The following is a 17,252-nucleotide window of genomic DNA, read 5'->3' as shown; positions in this document are numbered from 1 at the left end:
AGTGAATGTGTAAGTGAGTGGAAGGGCAATCTGATATTTCTCTCTCTCCTCTCTCTCTCTCTCTAAAATCAATACATAAAAATTTAAAAAAATCCATTAAAGTGGAATGGGTAAATCGTTTACGATCACTCACAGAACAGGATACTACTTACTACACAGCGACAGGAATGAACAATCTGCAGCCACACTAGTCACATGGACAAGTCCCACACACGGTGTTTCCAGCGACTCGCCGTGCGTCCCCTTTGCCTAGAGTGAGCCTGGCACGTGGTGTGCTCTGAGCAAATACGTATTGAACGGATGGTCTCCCTTTATCCTCTAAGATCCGTGGGATGGGTACCGGAATTTCTGCTCACGGACAAGGAGCCTGAGATGTGGAAAGGCCAAGTGGTTTATCCCAGGTCGTGCAGAATGTGACCGCTCACTAGGACGTCTGTCTCACAGCTCGCTCTGGAAACAGCACAGCTCACCACTGACCTCAGGTACATGGCTGTTCCCTTTGCCTTTTAGCACAAATAACATATTTCAGTTTCTTTTGTTGTTGTTAAATCATTTTCTGAGGCCTGACTCGGAGATGTTTATTTCCATTCTGGGATATTTCGGACTGGGTTCTCAAAGGGAAAGGGCCAGAAGGCTGAGTGTTCAGAGAAAGGGGCTTGGGGGGAGGGGGCCGTGCCGGGGAGAAGCGCACTGGAGAGATTTATGTCCAGGAACTGCAGCAAACTGTCATCTGCCTGAGTGAGTGTGGCTAGTAACAGGAAGGGGAGAACAGGATGTCGTGGCAGCTCTCAGGCTTAATGGGATGTCAAGCGAACAGATGGGACCGGGCTGTCCTGGGAACTGTCAAAAGGAGATGCTCCGGAGGCTTCGGAGAGATCTCTACAGAGATGCTGGTGAACTGGGGCTGGGTACCTGCTTCCTACAGATTCAGAAAGGGTCCTTAATGAAATATGAAAAGGAGAAAAATGCTCCTTCTGTTCAAACCGTCTTTCCAGATCAATCTGCGTTCAGGTCAGAAGGAAGCAGGGGTTGGGAGGTGGGGTGGCGGGTGGACATATTTGTTAAGACATGGATTTCACTTAAGGGTTAGATTTACTTTTTAATTTTAAGAATCCAAAATGACCCGTTACATCCTTTTAAACTCCAAGAATGTTTACCCGGAAAGAATCTTTCTGAAGCACCAGAGGGCCCCAAGATGACAGGGATGAACTTAACAGCAATGTTTGAGAGTAAACGGAGTCACACGAGTCAAAAGTAGGAAAAGGCAAGTTCTTGTCAAATAGTTCTTTTTGGTTGAAAAAAACAATAAGTTGGACAATTTCAAGGAAGAGTCACTGAAGACAGACAAGTTGGTTTCTGCGAGTGAAAACAACTCTGAGCTCTGATGACAAACTCATTTTGAGAAGATGACCTGGGAGAAAAGGCACAGACCAGATCTACATGTGGTTTTAGGGGGGGTACATTTTTTAGAAGCTAACGGACAGACTGGTCCATCAGGAGCCATGCACTGAGTGAACGAGGACACACGATTTCTGCAGAGGATTTGAAAAGTGTCTGTAGGATTTTTGTGTGAGGAAGCATGACATCCTGGGCATTTGTCAAGGCCCGGCTCCCACAAAAACACTCAGATGCCAGAAGAATTACACACTTGAACTGCGTGCTCAGAATGCATCGCTGAGCTTACGAGGGAGTAAGGAACATCCACAGTCACAGGTGTTCTTGTGCAGACAGCTACGTGTGCAGAACGGCTGGCTGGAGGGATGCAGGTGGGCGGGCCTGTGGGTTGTGCCAGTAACTAAGCTGCTGTGTCTCCTCTCCACCCAGCCATCTCTGTCCTGCTCAGTGGTGCTGGCCGGGGACCCTGCCAACCCCGTTTCTCTGTTGCTGGCTGGCTCTCCAGCTGCTCTCAGCAGGGGCACTGAAAAGAGACCAGAAGGCTGAATCTCAGGGTCGAACTTCCTTCCTTTTCCTGGGTCGCCCTTCCTCCCACCAGCATCCCCCAGCCGAGAGGGCTCTTCACCTGGCAGGGATAGCTGATTACAGGGGCCGTTGGTTCCAGATTCCCTAGTCTCTGAGAACAAGCCGCAGTTGGCTGTCTGAGAAGCCACCAAATGGGCAGCATTGTTCTGGGTCCCAGCTCTTCGTGGCCTCCCCTCCCATGCCCCCCCCCCAGCCTTCCCTTTTGTTCCCCAAGCCCAGGGGTACTGTGACGGCTGCTTTCTGGTTACTCGAGTCACATTATGTCGCCCTGTTACTCTTTTGTCCTTCAAGAGCTCTCGAAGCCCATCCCCAGTATTAAACGACCTGTTAAAATAACTGATGTGGTCTCTATCAGCTGACTGCCCCAAGACCACAACAAGGTCTAGGGTGATTTCCTGTGATGCGGTCGGAGGAAGATGCTGCATCTGGCCTTCAGTCCAACAGTGAGGGACACCCCCGGTACCACAAGCAACTGACCTGGAGGCCCAAATCCCTGTTCACTCCAGTGTTGGGCCTCCAGACAAACAGCTAGATGGGGAGTTGGTGGTTGGTGCTTGGGGAAGGGCTTTAGTGGAGATGCCTGGTTGCTTGTGGCAACAACACAACACATACACATACATAAAACCCTTGGAATGTACTGATGTGGGGGGCGTGGCTCCCTGGGAAGCATCGCACAAGCTCTGTAACCACCTGAGAGCTCCCATCTCTGTGGTGGTTTTTGTCTGTGCGCGGAGCTGCAGGTATCCTTTAGAGACTTCATGTGCCGGTTGGGGCGTGTGTGTCCCGATGAGAAAGCCCCAGGCATGCAGGTCGGCTGTCTGGGGCTCTGTGTTGCACTTGTGCCTGGCGACTACTTACAACCTCGGATTGATTAGTCAAGCTTGGGGCTGGGTGTGGTCTCTCATTTGTCCGATTCTTAGTTATTGCAGAAGCCGTTTCTCCGAATGTTACTGGGGCTTCATCCAACTGTGGGAGCGAACGAGCAAGAGGAAGGTGTGAGATACAGGCCTTAGGGGATCCCAAAGGTAGGAGAAGTGAGGGCACCCCCAGGACGATGGCCAGAGGACCCGGTCTGACTGGAGAATCAGTTTCAGCAACAGGCGTTCTGGCCTGGGATTGTCTCTTAAGGTCCAGTGGTGCCCGGCTGAGGCTGGCCTAGACTGCTGTGGGCACCTGGCTTCCTGAGGTCACATGCTGATACAGCTCTTGCTGTCTGCTCTGTGCCATAAACACGGGTGGCAAAACGTCAAAGCCTTTAGGAGAATATGTGATCTTAAGCCAAAGCAAAGAACTAACTACAAAACGAAATTTATATATACTTAATTCCATTAAAATTAAAAACTGTTCACCCAAAAGTACCATAAAGAAAGCAAAAAGATAAAGTCCCCATTGTGCATATGTGTGTGCAAGTGCGTGTTGGGGGGTATTCACAACACACACACACACAAAGGCTTATTATCCTCGAATGTATAAAGACACATTTCTACCTTTACTTAAGAATATACAAAAAACCCCTGCAAGTCAGCAAGGAAAACACAAAGACCAAAATGGGCAGAGGACATGGACAGGTGTGTCAGGGAAGAGGAGAACCAGGATGGGAACATACACGTGAGAAGATGTTGTCTCCTTGAAGCAAGGGCCACAGACATTTCCCTCCACCAGACAGGCAGAACCTCAGGAGTCCTGTCCCACTAAATGTCGAAGAAGAGAAGTGCGCTGTCACCTGCAGGAATTCCCCGTGGCGACAGCATGTGGAAATGATTTGGCATTGCCTGGCAAACCTGAAAACATGTCTCCCCTAGGAATGAGCCCTTGCACCCTGGAGCGGAAAGCTGGAGGTTGTGGTAGGGGGGTGGGGCTGTACCGAAGCTGGAGCCTTCAAGTAGCCGAGTGGTCTGGTCCTCTGGTTCACTGGCTCCTGTGTCCCTGGGCAGCCACCAGCTGTGTCCTCCCATGTACCTCAGTGGGCTGAGAAATATCATTTTCTCTACGTGCAATGATATTGATACGTCTGGAAGGGACTGCCCACAAAATATTTATAGAATAGTCATGAAGGTATTGTTTAACCTGGAAACAACTCCAAGACCAGTAACAGGCAACTAATAGCTAAGTGTATTGTGATATAGTCTTTAAATGGAATGTTTATACAGAAGTGAACTTGAACTACATAACACTAACCATAGATGACTTTCAAAACAGGTACAAGAAAAAAGCAATTCAATGGTTCTTAAAATAGGACTCTATTTGCATCAAGTACAGAAACATTCAAAACTTAAAAGTATTGTTTAGAAATGTATTACTTACATATGTAGTAAAAATGATAAACCTGTAATTAGAAAGGTGGTAACCTTGGGGGCATGATGGAAGCTTCCAAGGCATTGTGGGTAAATTGGATTTTCAAAAAACAATTCTTTATATCATAATTATGTATGTACATTAGCTATATGCACATTATACAGGTATATATAATAGCTGCATTTTTTATTCTAAGAAATATTCTATAGATATATAATCTTTTTTCAAAAGGCATGACAAGGTAGATGCAAAACTTCAGTTTTGCAGAACATCTACCTACTTATTTCACGAGTTTGAAGGCACACTTCCTCCTACACGTCGTAACATCTCTGGAATTAGGAAGCATCTTAAGATTGTTACTGAGCCTGTGGCAGGTGCGCTGTAGTTGTCAATGTCATTGTCGTGCACGAACTTGTTCATAACCAGTCATGTCACACCCGAATCATGTGCACCATTGGCTCCATGCACTTTGATTTCAAACATTTAAAATCTCTTTAAAAAGATGGCATTATGACTTGATGTTACTGCATCCTCAGAAAGTCACAAAAACCCCACAGTAAGAAATACATTTTGTCCTGGTGAGGCCAAGGCAAATATTCAGTGTTGGAGAAATCCCTGTGATACTACTGTTTCTTGCAAAGCAACGACTAAGCACTAAGACCGGAGAAAGGAAAATATCCGCAAGCTGGCGATGCTTCTGTTTTGCTCTGGAGATACAAAGGACCGTCTAACCCACGCACAGCCACCCAGCTCGAGGTGGATGGAACTGAGGAACATTTCAAAGCGTGTGGGTATGACAGATTAATTCATTTCTGTGTCAGTTTTATTTTTCTTAGAGGGGAAAAAAAGAAAGGGTGAGTTTTTATGGCCGATGGCATCTTAGATTTGGTGTAGTTTTTGCATATATGTAAATCAAAGAAAGTCCAAAGGAGTTATACATCAGGGTAATGTATCTGACTGGTGGGATTACAAGTGATCCATCCTCTCCACCTTCGATTAAAAAAAATATTTTATTTTTAGAAAGGAAGGGAAGGAGAAAGAATAGGAGAGAAACATCAGTGTGTGGTTGCCTCTCACGTGTCCCCTACTGTGGACCTGGCCTGCAACCCAGGCATGTGCCCTGACTGGGAATCGAACTGGCAACCCTTTGCTTCACAGGCCAGCACTCAATCCACTGAGCCACACCAGCCAGGGCTCCACCTTCGATTTCTCAAAAAAGGTTTTGAGAGAGAAAAGGGCAGGAGAGAGGGAGAAAACATCAGTGTGTGGTTGCCTCTTGTGCACCCCCTACTGGGGACCTGGCCCGAAACCCAGGCTTGAGCCCTGACTGGGAATCGAACCAGTGACCCTTTGGTTCACAGGCCAGCACTCAATCCACTGAGCTACACCAGCCAGGGCTGTACTACTGAGTTTTGTCTCTCCACGCTCCACTGACCTTCTAAAGGATTTTTTTATGTTTCCTTACATCCTGGTTCTTCCACTTATTTACCGAAGTACCAGTTTTTCAGAATGGACTGTAGAATTCCTTCGGTAGCATCTGCAGCCATCTGACACATGAGGGATCTGGTGGGGGGGCTGTAACCTCAGGAGAGTTTGAGGATGTTCACCTTTGCCTCCCTGGTGCTGGGCATGGAGTTGGGGCCCCACATCTGTGCACCTTCCAGAACGGCAGTTCAGGGGAAAATGCTGGCTATACTGTGTTCTCCTCCCCCGAGAAAATCATGTGTCAGTGTATCATGAAAAACTTCTCGCTCTTGACTTAATCACAAAGATAGCTAAGCAGCAATTTTAGGGAATGTAAGATACTCACGCATATAGATGAACAATAAACAAACAAAAATCAAAGTGAGGCAGGAAAATAAGCACGCAACCTTTTTTCAGCATTTGTTTGCGTTCTAATCCCTGCCCCCTCTCGGTGACCAAACCAGTTCGGTTTTATCAGCTGCCTGGATGTCTGGGCCAAAGCACAGCACTGCGGCTTGTGAGCCTGCCTCCCGGGTGGAGATGGTGCCTCCCTCCCCTGTGGCCGCGCAGAAAGAACCCTGCCCCGGGGCTTGCAGACAGTTCAGTCTCAGCCTCGCCGGGTGGATGTGCGATCTGGTCGGAAGAGCAGTGCTACCTGATGGCGTCTCGTTTGCTGCTCCCGAGACACACCATCGATGGCTCACGTTTAAACATGAAGATGGTACAATACAGGCAAGACAAATAAGTTAAAGAGAAGAAACGGTTTTCACAGGGAGTAGTCCTGAAGTTCAGAAAAGAAAAAGTCTTACTACTAAAGTTTTGGGAAATATTTTATAATTTATATATAAAATCTCAGTAAGAAACCATGTAAAATGACAGAAATATCCACTTTACATTGCGTCAAAAAAAAAATCCACACACTGAATGTAAATTTTAATTACAAAACAAGAATATGAATAAAACATTTTAAAATAATCTCAATTATTTGGCAACTCATCACATCATTGCTAGAGATAAATTTGATCTTAAGAAAAGTTTAATCTTATGAAAAACATAAGTTGGACAGTTTGCTCGTATGGGAGATTAAAGATGTTTAAAAAAGGACCTGGCAATAAAGCCAGTTTGTTGTCTGTAATGATTATGCAGGAAACAACGTAAAATCCCGCGGCACGATAGGAGTGGCCTGATCTTCAACGCGGTTCTCTTCTCTGAAAATGACGGTGTGGAAAGAACACGGGTGAAGCCTCGGGACAGCAGAGGGAGCGAACACGGACGGGGGGCGGGAAGAGTGTTTCTGCCGCAGGCGGCGAACAGGAGGTAACTGCACCTGAACCAGAACCTCTTTCACCAGTGGGGCTGGTAGTGAAGTCACAGATGAGAGTACAATCTAAAAACAAGTGACATTCTTAAAAAGGTCACAACTGTGAACAGAAAGGCCACGGAGCCCCTTGAGCTAAACTACTTTACTGGAACACATGCGAGAAGGCTCTGCATTTCCTGCCCGGTCATATTCACAGTTACCGGCAGGCAGTCCTAAACACTGCTACTAATGACTGCATAGCATTTAAAATCCTTTTTTTTAATTAAAAAAATAATAAAATAAAATAAACAGATATATAGTAAAGTTCACAGATAAGTTTTCTCTGTAAAATAAATAAAGTGTTCATTGATTAGCATCATACACAGAGTAAAATACAACCTATTTTTACATGTTTATATGCTGTACACAGACGACCAGCGGGCAGCCTGGTGTCGGACGAGCTGAAGGGTTTGCACTCGAGATGTGCCCCATCGGGAAATCCCAATTTCCAATGTTAAAATATACAACTACTTTGCTTTGAGTTGATACAAAGTAAACTTATTTTCCTTTATCTGAAATAAATGTACATAATATCTATCTTCTATGAACAACAGTTTATAAAGCCATTAAAAACATAACAAGAAGCTTGCACCTAGGAACTTAGAGCACATGCAGGTACTTTCCCTGGTTAAAATAAAAAAAAAGCCTGCGCCCAAGGCTGGAGCTTTCTCCATCTCCTCCACGTGTCCGCTCAGGATTATCGCTTCAGCTTCTTCACGGGGGCCTCCTCCGCCCGCTGCTGGCCTCGAGTGCGGGCCCCCGGGGGGCTGGCCTCCCTCTTGCGTTTGGTGGGAGGGGACTGCTGCGCCTTTGACCTGCAGCAGACACAAGTCAGGTAGTGGTGAGAGTGAGAAGGAGCTGCTTCCAATGATCTGGGAGTTCTTAAAAAAAAAAAAAGACTTTTGAACTTGGGAGCCAATAGAACACAACCTGGGTGAGGTTTACACGCAGGAAAAGGAGACAGAGTCTAGGCGAGCCCGTGCTGAGCGGTCATCTGCAGACGCCCGTCCCCCCAAGCAGTCAGAACTGTGCTCTGGTTCCAGCGGGGCCACGCTCTGGGTGCTGACTTGGTCAAGCTGACCTTCCTCTTTGGGCTCAGCTGTTCTACCTATGAAACAGTCGACAGCCATTCCCACACACACTGCCCCAAGTGGAAATGACCGGCAAGAACATGGCAGGCTCGCACCTACTCTGCCCCAGGGAGTGCAGTCTCAGCGCGGCTCACAGCCGACAGCTGGTGGCGCCACGACGGACATGTCCTACACTCTCCCTGCCCGCAGCCCAGGCCTGCCTCCACGAGCTACTAAAATTATCTGTGGGCAACTCCAGTTAATCACGTCTCCATCTCTGGCTCTGTGATGCTTTCAGGATAAAGTCATCCAGAGCGGAACCCACCAAGTCCTTGATCATACACCCTTGACTTTGCACCATCTGGCCCACAGTCCTGCCGAACACACGTGTTCATTTACATTTCATGCTTTGGCACGTGATATTCTGGGGGGAGGAGAGGCACCCGGCAAACCTCATTTTAGGCCCCAGTGAAAAGCAGCCCCTTAGGGAAGCTGCTCTTGGAAGTCCCACAGCACCGACCATTGTAATTCGTCCCCTGCGCTTTTCCCAACAGCAGGTTCCAGGCATTATTATAAAACCGAGGATGACTAGACACTGAGAAAACACCCCTGGTGCCACTTCAAGCCTGGCTCGTGGAACTTTGCTTTCACTCACAGGAGCAGTATTGCAAAATGCGTCCCTGCTGTGTGCTGCTGTCAGAAAGGTCTGGAAGTCCCACACGTCTCCCCAACGGGACAGGACGTGTCTCCAGGGCGGCTGCTGGGTTTCAGTCAGTTCCCAGCTCCAGCGCCTGGTACTAAGTCAGCACCTGGAAAGCTGAACCCGCAGGGGATGGGGCTTCACCCATAGGAAGGCATGTTTGCTTACTGGCCCGTTGACAGCAAAAGCAAATAAACGGAGTCAAAGATGGGTGCATATGACGGAGTTTCAGCACCTTGCACCTACTCTGAGTTGACCACAGCCCATTACGGCCGTGTCCAGGGCAGCCACCAGTCGGGAACTGAGCCCTGTGTACTGGGCAGGTGGGGCATCTGGCGCTGTGCCAGGCGCCACGCAGCTGAGAAAGCAGCGTGGGGCCAGTGCGCTTCTCCTCGTGACACGAGCCGGGGCCGGGGGGAGGGGTCACCAGGCCCTCCCTCTCCACCCAGAGTGGGGTCTGACTGGCACACTGGCATCACCTGGAGCCTGTTACAGATGCAGACCCTCAGGCCCCGCCCAGCCCCCCACCCCGCCAGAATCGGAGCCCGAGTCTCCAAAAGAGCCTCCCAGATAGGTCCGCACATTTTAAGAAGTGATGAACATATCTTTTGGAGATTCTTCTCACATAAAAAATAAGGAAAACACGACGTTTTACTTGATGCGGGTTCATGGAAGAATCTGTGTGCACAAAGCCTGGCACTTGGTTGGACGCACTTTCCGTGCACGGGGACGATGCATCTGGGCATCACACGCACGCTGTGCAGATCGACCTGGTGCGGGAGGCCAGAATGGGCTCTGTGCACCGCGAGGGTCTGGCATTTTCTGCTGCTACAACACTCACAGAGTAAGACAGCCCCTGATCTCAAGGAACAAGCTTCCAGCCCAGAGGAGAGAACGCAGCTAAGAACGTGATGGCACACGGCACAGCCTGACCTGAAGGGCGGCAGGAAGGAGAGCTGGAGACAGCTGGGGTCGGGGTGGAGGTGGAGGGCACTCAAGCAAGTGCAGCACCACCGTGAGCTGCAGTGGAGCAGGACCCAGCTCGGCCTGTGGGGGGCAGCCAAGGCCTGGGCCCCAGCAGGCGCCTCACTGTCACTCCCTGGCCTCCCCAGCTCCTGCTGAAGTGGAAATGGCTGTGGGCCAGCACCGGCTCCACTGTGCTGCGCTGACTTAGCTAAGCATCCAGATCTGTGACCACTCAGGAAAAGCGCGCCTTGCCTTCCATCCTAGCAGGCAGGCGGTGCCTATGAGGCTCACGGGTGCTGAGGCCAGGCCTATGCAGGGGACCCTGAGGGGAGGCCGACTGGCGAGGCCACCCAGACTCCCTTTGCACCCTTGCCATCGCATTTGGATAGGTTCCCACCCGGGAAGCCAGTGATCCCCAGTTATTGGTGAGATGAAGGTCGATGACCTTCTGGGAGAAAGTGCCGCTGTGTCAGAAGTTGTCTCGGGGTTAAAAATGACCTGGAGTGTGAGCAGGGACTTCCCTCCCAAGTGGGGCAGAGTGACGAACTCTTCCACTCGTGGGCACCTTCTCTCTGGCTGGTTTTGGAGGTTTCTAGGAGATCCTGCAGGTGGCTCACCCTGGCGCTTTCCCAACTAGATTACAGAAGCTCTGGGCATGGCTGCCCTGAGCACCAGGCCCTCAGGCACTTCACAGAATAGGGACTAAAAGCAGGAGAATAACTGGTCCTCTGGGACACAGCTAATAAGCAGACCTCACATCATATGAGGCTGCTTTGCTCTGACGGTGAGAGTCTGCAGTGACGCAGAGGAAGAAGATTCTGTGACACTCAGAAAACACACTGGGGACAAGATAAAGATCTCAGAGGTGCTTGTGAGACAAGAAAAGGGGTCAAGGTCACGAAGCACAAATTCACAAGGTGGCTCCATGTGGTCAACAGCCTGAGAGTCAGGTGACGGCAGATCTGAGCTGCCAGCAAAAACACTAAGAAAAAAAAGGACTTGCTGAGCGAGCACAAAGGTCAAGGGGAGGGAACTCAGGATCGACTCCACACTGAAGCGCAGTGCCCAGGGCGTGGGGCAGGACAGTCCTCCTCTGTGTGCATCAGCCTGTACTGGGTGCAGAGCATCTGCTTCTTAAAGAGCAGCCAAACTGAGAACCGGGCGAGGAGGGGTTCACACAAGAAGCGAAGCCCCAGCAGCTACCCTCAGGTGTTTGAGGGGAAGGGGGACAAAGGCCCCAAGAACGGAAGCTGCGGGGGGCTGGATCGTACTGAACCAGGACACAGGGCCAGGAGGTGGCTTTCCTGGCCACCGTGGTATGTGCTGACACAGTGATTGAGGCACTGATCGCTTCCCTGTACTGACCCGCTGACCTCCGGCCCATCCTACCCTGAGAATCCAGGACCAATCAACTAATGCCAAGGAATCTGAACCAAAGAGGAAAGAATCCATTTGTAGATCAAGTACATCAAGGAAGAATATTGATAAATCCAGGTGATTATAAAACCGTAGTCAGATAACATTTATTTTTGAGGAATGAATTTTAAAAGGCAAATACGATAGCTCCTTTTAGACACTCACTCTAAGATGCCTAGAAGGCCCATGGGACTTTCTCTGAGATGCATCAGGTGACCTTTCCATGATTTTTAAGAGAGAGGGAGGTAGCGGTGCTGGTGGGGTGCCCTGTGCCTGAGTGCAGGGGTGTTGGGCTCCAGCACCTCAACCCTCTCCGAGCAACAGGAATCTCGATTCTGACTTCCGTTTACCTTCTATCTATCTGAACTGCCCCACCTGGCACAGGAATATGAAACCTCCACCCACCTTCTAGCCATGTGAGCACCTGCAGACTTCCAGCTCTGAATCTGACCTCTGAGGAAATGCACCAGGACACAAAGGGCTGATAAAGTTAAGGTTGGAGGAATTAGAAATCGGGAGACTTTAAGTCTTTATGTAAACATAAGATACCAGCATGACAGGTGTTAGTAAGTGATACTCTGGAAATAAATATTTGTGAACTTTTAAATTAATCGTGAATAAGGAAATTAGAGAGGATACCTTAACAAGTGGTGAATCACATTAAAAGTAGGAAATACTCTCACTTTAGAGAAAGTCATGAAAATTGCAGACTGACTCAACATCTCTCACAATGTGCCGCGGGCAAAGGAACACTGACAGATGCTCAGCAGTGTCTCGACACAGGCTGGGGTGTGGAGTGTCCTTGAATCCTGGGCAAACAGAGTCTACTCAGACCAAGCGGACAGGTTCCTTCCCTGCAGGGCTGTGCAGAGCCCTGACTACTTCCACCCACACTGTGACTTAAGGAGAGAGGTCACTGGCATTGCGCAAACTCATCTGACCATGACACTCTTTTCCAGAGGCTTCTGGCTATGCTAGGGTTTGGGAAACATGAAATAACCAGTTATTTAAGTTAAAAATGATCACATGTGGGCAATGTCACATGACCAGCCTCTGCATGGCACTGGTTAGAGGTGCCTCCCACAGAGAGGGCGCTCTCTCCCTCCCTGGATGGAGCCTGCCTCTCGGAAGGACTGCTGAACCCATCTACCCACGGTGATCTGCACTTCGGAGACGGGCACTCGTGTGCGATAAACACTGTAAAGGAACTGGGTGGGTTCCACCACACAGGCACCTCACACTGGCAAAGATTCTGAAGCAACCCACAATCACGGTTTAAGGCGGAAACCAGGTTCTTCAAGGAGAACCAACAAGCCAGAGGGCTGGGAGCACGTGCTGTCTGCCGGAGACAAAGGAGAACAGCTCGCACTGGGGCACGAGCGCGCCACTGAAAGCAGCTTCGAGCTGTTTCCTGTACGGAGGCGGGGAAGGGTCTCTGGAAGCTCTGCATTGCCCTGTTACCTCTGAGCCTCTGATCTGGTGGCAGACCTGGTGGTGGCTCCGGAGGGCTCGTCCTCTTCCTCTTCCTCCTCCTCCTCCTCGGACTCCTGGTCTTTTTTGTCCTCGGTTGCTTCAGAAACAGATTTCTGGCGTTTTCTTTCTGGTTCTGAGGATTCTGTTCAAACAGAAGGGGAACACCTGGATTGTACAATTCCCAAAGACACTTCAAAAGGCCAGAGTCCCGGGGTTCAGAACGCAGGGTATTAGGGGCTTCCAGGCAGAAGGGGTTTTCCACTTCCTTTCTGGTTCAGCACCTGCGGCCCACCACTGTTTAACTTAGTCTCAAACACATTTGGGAGAGTTTACTTAGGCAGTTCACAGCCAGCACTCACGCAGGCTTCGCATGCTCTCAGAGACACATCTGGGATGTGCCATTTCTGACACGGGATTAGAGCCATTTCACATGTATTTACGTAATACTAATATTAGCTGTACCCCGCTGACTTTTTCCTCATCCAAAGGAAAACTCCGAAAAAGGTGATTCTGAAATAATAAGGCTCTGTAATCAGGCATCTGCTAGGAACATACCAGCGTCGTCAGATAAAGTCAGCGAGCGCTTGGGCTTTCTTCCTCTCCGGCGCACGCTTGCTACTGTTTTCTCTTCACTGTCCTCCTAGAAGAGTTACATTCGAGTTGACAGAGCCGTCCACTGCGCATGTACTGAGTTTGTTTCTCAAAGACGTATCTTGATAAGAAAACCAACACTTACATTGCTTGCGCTTCTTTCTTGCAGGGCCCCTGCTTCTTTACTGGACTCATCTTTAAGAAAAAGGAAATCTCTGCATTAATACTTGATTAGTGCAAGACTAAATGTCAACAGCCCAGCTTCTGGTCTATGAATATGCCAGTGCTAATTAATGCATTTTTACACAACTCAGCATTGTTTTGTATTAGCCATGTAAAGCCTGAGTCAGAACAACTGGCATGTTGGGATATTGGTCAAGACACTGAAGATCTGTCATTAATAAGCTATGGGATGTGGGCGAATTACTCCAATTGACCAATCCTCCGTTCTCACATGTAGGAGAAGCAGTTGTGTTCTGATCAAATGCTCTGAACCCGGAAATGGAGGAGGAAGGGGACACTGAGAGAACCCCCAAAATTTACTGGGAATTGCAGGTCAGGACTGCAGACATCACCGAAATCTCGATGTTGCTCTCTAAGTACTATAATCCCATTTCACAGTTAGGAAAAACAAGGCTCCAGGAACTTAAGCAAAATGCTCAGAGTCACATAACTGAGGAGCTGGGTGACAGCTGGAGTTCTTTGACTAAATAATTACATTACGGTAACTAAAAAATATGTATATAAGACTGTGCTAGCTTGTATTTGTCTACTCTTTATGTATTTTGCTTTCTGTAGGTGCTACAATTTTCTGAGACTGGATTGGTAAGAGAAATAAAGTTCAGTTAAGTATACTATCTTCAAAGAGCTAGAATTATGGGATACTCATAAGATACTCCACAATGTAGATACTTCTCATTAGTGATGAGGCTACAGCAGCTGCCCTTTTCTCTTTTTCTTTTTCTTTTTTCCTTTCCTTGAGTTCAACATGTTCAACACTAACACATACGGAAGAGCTGAACCAAGAAAATGGCCAACAGAGCAGAATCCTGTCTTACACTGGTCATCAGTACCCAGGCTCAGAGAACTACTGCCAAACAACAACCCAAATGTGCCTGCATAGCTTCACTCTGAGTCTTTAAAGGACATTCAAGTTACATAAGTTCTTCTAATATGGATTTAAAATATTATAATATTGTGATTCAAATTGGTTAAAAGCCAAACATAAGCAGAATCTCCTTTTTAAAACAAAGAAACTAACCAACTGAAATCTGATGTTAGGTTGCAATGTGCTGATGTGTGAAAAACAAAACAAAACAAAACAAAACAAAACAAAAAAAGAAACTAACCAAGTAAGCAACAAACCTTATTTCCCAAGAAATGAGCAAAACTGGAGTGTGGTCCCCAGGTCACACAGTTAACTGTGGAGATGCTGTTACAGTCTGTACCTGAGTGCCCTTGGTGACCTGACCATGCTGCTTCTTTGGTCCAAGGTAGCTTCTCACTCACCTTTTTGCCTACGTCAACCCTTTAAAACCCACTAGTGGATCCTCTTGCTTTTATGTAAGTTATCAAACCATGAAATAAATACACACACATTGTGAAACATTCTGGAAAATGTAGGCAACACTAACAAATAACATGGGATGTTCTCAGCATCCCATCATCCAGAGCGAATTATCAACATTTGTTTGGAACAAGGACAAAACCATCTGAAACAATTTTATCTCTTGCATCCTGGCTTTGTAAGCTGCAAAGGCTGCTTTCAGAATTCTTCTGAGAACAATAGGCTCTTGAGCTGAACTAGTGTCTTCGTGACAAGCGTGCCCTGTCCCCAGCCCAGCCTACTTCTCCCTTACACAGGTCCAGAAAGTTACGGTTTGCACGTGGCACAGTGCCTTGCCCAGACTGCTTTTTCTTGCCTCGCCCTCCTCTCTGAAAGCTTCCCAGACTTCTAAACTTGAGAAAGGCTCAGATCACAGGAAAAGCCAATATGCGCAGTCTCTCATGGCTATACAGACAACTGTTTTGTTTTTTTTTTACCAAAAACACTTTGGCAAGAAGCAACGAAACTGTAAAAGCCACCCCGACAGCCTCCCGTGACCTCCCGCACATCACACGCAGAGCCACGTGGCCGGCACAGACCTGTTTGCATCACTTTCAGTTTGCCGCCAGGTGGAGACTGTTCTACCTGCATTTAAAGAAACAAACAGAGCACTGAAGCCAGCAATTTGTCATCACCCCTAGAAGGAAGGGGCAGGACTGCTACTTATTATGCAGGCAGAACACTCGGGTCCTCTTTTCTGCAGGTGAGGAAGTGCACCAAGTGAACACGGACGCTGTGCTTCTCCCGGGGCTGCCTGGGCCCCTTCCTGGCCACTCCAGTCCCTGGCAGTGGGGGACATGTAGCACAGCCCAATGTTAAAATCCCAACCCCAGCGAACCAGCTCACACACTGGGAAATGCGCTCATACACGCCCCTTCGGTTTTGCTGTTTTACAGTAATTCTGTGGTCTCCACGGAAATGGAGCCCCAAAAGGGTCTCGGTGCCACAGGGCTGCGGGTCAGTGCGGAGCTGAGGCTCGAATCCCGTGTGCTTCTGTTAGGTCAGCGGACGTGGGTCTGTCCTTTTAATAATGTCACTGACACGCGTGCAATGAGAGCCTGACACAACCATTCGGCTGGCCTCATACTTCAGGGTCAAAGATAAAGAACGTTTAAAAAGAGCACGTATCACTGAGGAGTTTTCTGCATTGAAATCAGAGTACAATTTACTACAAAAGGAATGTGGCAGAAAGTAGGAACACGGTGAGGCACCAGCAATTTCCCTAAAGAAGCCACTACCGAACACCACGAAATGCAGCAAATTATATTTCAGTGATGGGAGACCACAACAGTTAAGTCCCTAGAAGATTTTTATGTAATCGAACTCACAAGTGAGGAAGGAATCGGACTGAAGAACTAATAATGTATATGTAAAAATATTAGTAATCAGATGTTATGTGAATGGTTATCAATGTTTTATTTTTAAAAAGCCATTCAGAGCTTTTCAAATACTTTTTACAAATAAAGTTGTTCAAAATATTAGATACTGTGTACCCTTTCAAGGTCAAGAGCAAACATTCGCAGAGTTCTCATCTTTTGCAATTACTTACGGTGACAAGGCCAGCATCTGCTTTGCAGTCTTCTTCTAAAAAATGCAAAAATAAATCTCACTTAGAAACTCAGCTTGAAAACTGCTTGTGTGAACTAAAAACACACCGAACAACCTACTTGTTTTCAATGCTGTCTCCACGGGGTGTTTACGAGGTCTTCCTCTTTTCCTTTTAACAATTACTGGCTGATCTTCCTAAAGGGAGAAGGCAAACAGATGACTTTCATCCTCTATGACACAAACATCATCTCACTTTCTCCAAATGAGACTCAGACTTCCTTCCAAGAGGCTCTGTCACCCAGAAAACGCGGGCCCTGGGGCTCAGAGCTGTCCCCTTGCCTCCAGCACTGGCAGCTGCGTGTGAACCCACAGTCCTGAGGATTCGGAGGCAACACAACGCACGTGAACAATCTGTGTCAGCCTTCACTTCTGGAATAAATATGCACATCCATTTAAATTGGGGGTTAGTTCAGTCACTTGTGACCAAACATTGTTCCTTATGAAGAATAAAGGAGACCACTGATTATCTCATACAGAAGTATGAGAACACAGAAGGGATTATTTAAAAGAGGGCAAACTTGGCAATGGCTGGTCACCTAAAAGATCTGGCTGGGGGGCAGGCTGTCTCCCTGGGTTTCTGGGCCTGTCCCGGCCAGTGCAGTTCTGGGCCCCACTGGGCTCTGCAGATCTGAACAGGTCGGGAGTGAGCAGCCTCCAAGGAGGCCGTGTGAACCTGGGTCCCAGGTGGGGCCGCTTGGTGGGCCTTCTGCACACCCTGCTGCT

General features: G+C 48.2%; 1 protein-coding gene across 1 annotated transcript in view; it reads right to left on the bottom strand.

Moving 5' to 3' along the window:
• Positions 1-6,580: 6,580 nt before the first annotated feature.
• BOD1L1 (biorientation of chromosomes in cell division 1 like 1) overlaps positions 6,581-17,252 on the bottom strand; it is a 50,645-nt gene continuing 39,973 nt past the window's right edge. Inside the window, exons 20-26 of the mRNA XM_037126784.2 lie at positions 16,589-16,664; positions 16,471-16,505; positions 15,461-15,506; positions 13,461-13,510; positions 13,280-13,364; positions 12,713-12,866; positions 6,581-7,914 (exon numbers count right to left, since the gene is read on the bottom strand). Coding sequence (XP_036982679.2) covers positions 7,797-7,914; positions 12,713-12,866; positions 13,280-13,364; positions 13,461-13,510; positions 15,461-15,506; positions 16,471-16,505; positions 16,589-16,664 — 564 coding nt within the window. The 3' untranslated portion in view covers positions 6,581-7,796. The remainder of the gene's footprint in view (positions 7,915-12,712; positions 12,867-13,279; positions 13,365-13,460; positions 13,511-15,460; positions 15,507-16,470; positions 16,506-16,588; positions 16,665-17,252) is intronic.

Source organism: Artibeus jamaicensis, unplaced genomic scaffold, assembly GCF_021234435.1.
Source record: "Artibeus jamaicensis isolate MK-2021 breed Jamaican fruit bat unplaced genomic scaffold, CSHL_Jam_final contig_76, whole genome shotgun sequence".
Lineage (NCBI taxonomy): Eukaryota > Metazoa > Chordata > Mammalia > Chiroptera > Phyllostomidae > Artibeus > Artibeus jamaicensis.
The sequence above is the reverse complement of the archived record's forward strand: the minus strand, read 5'-3'. Positions and strand labels throughout refer to the sequence as shown.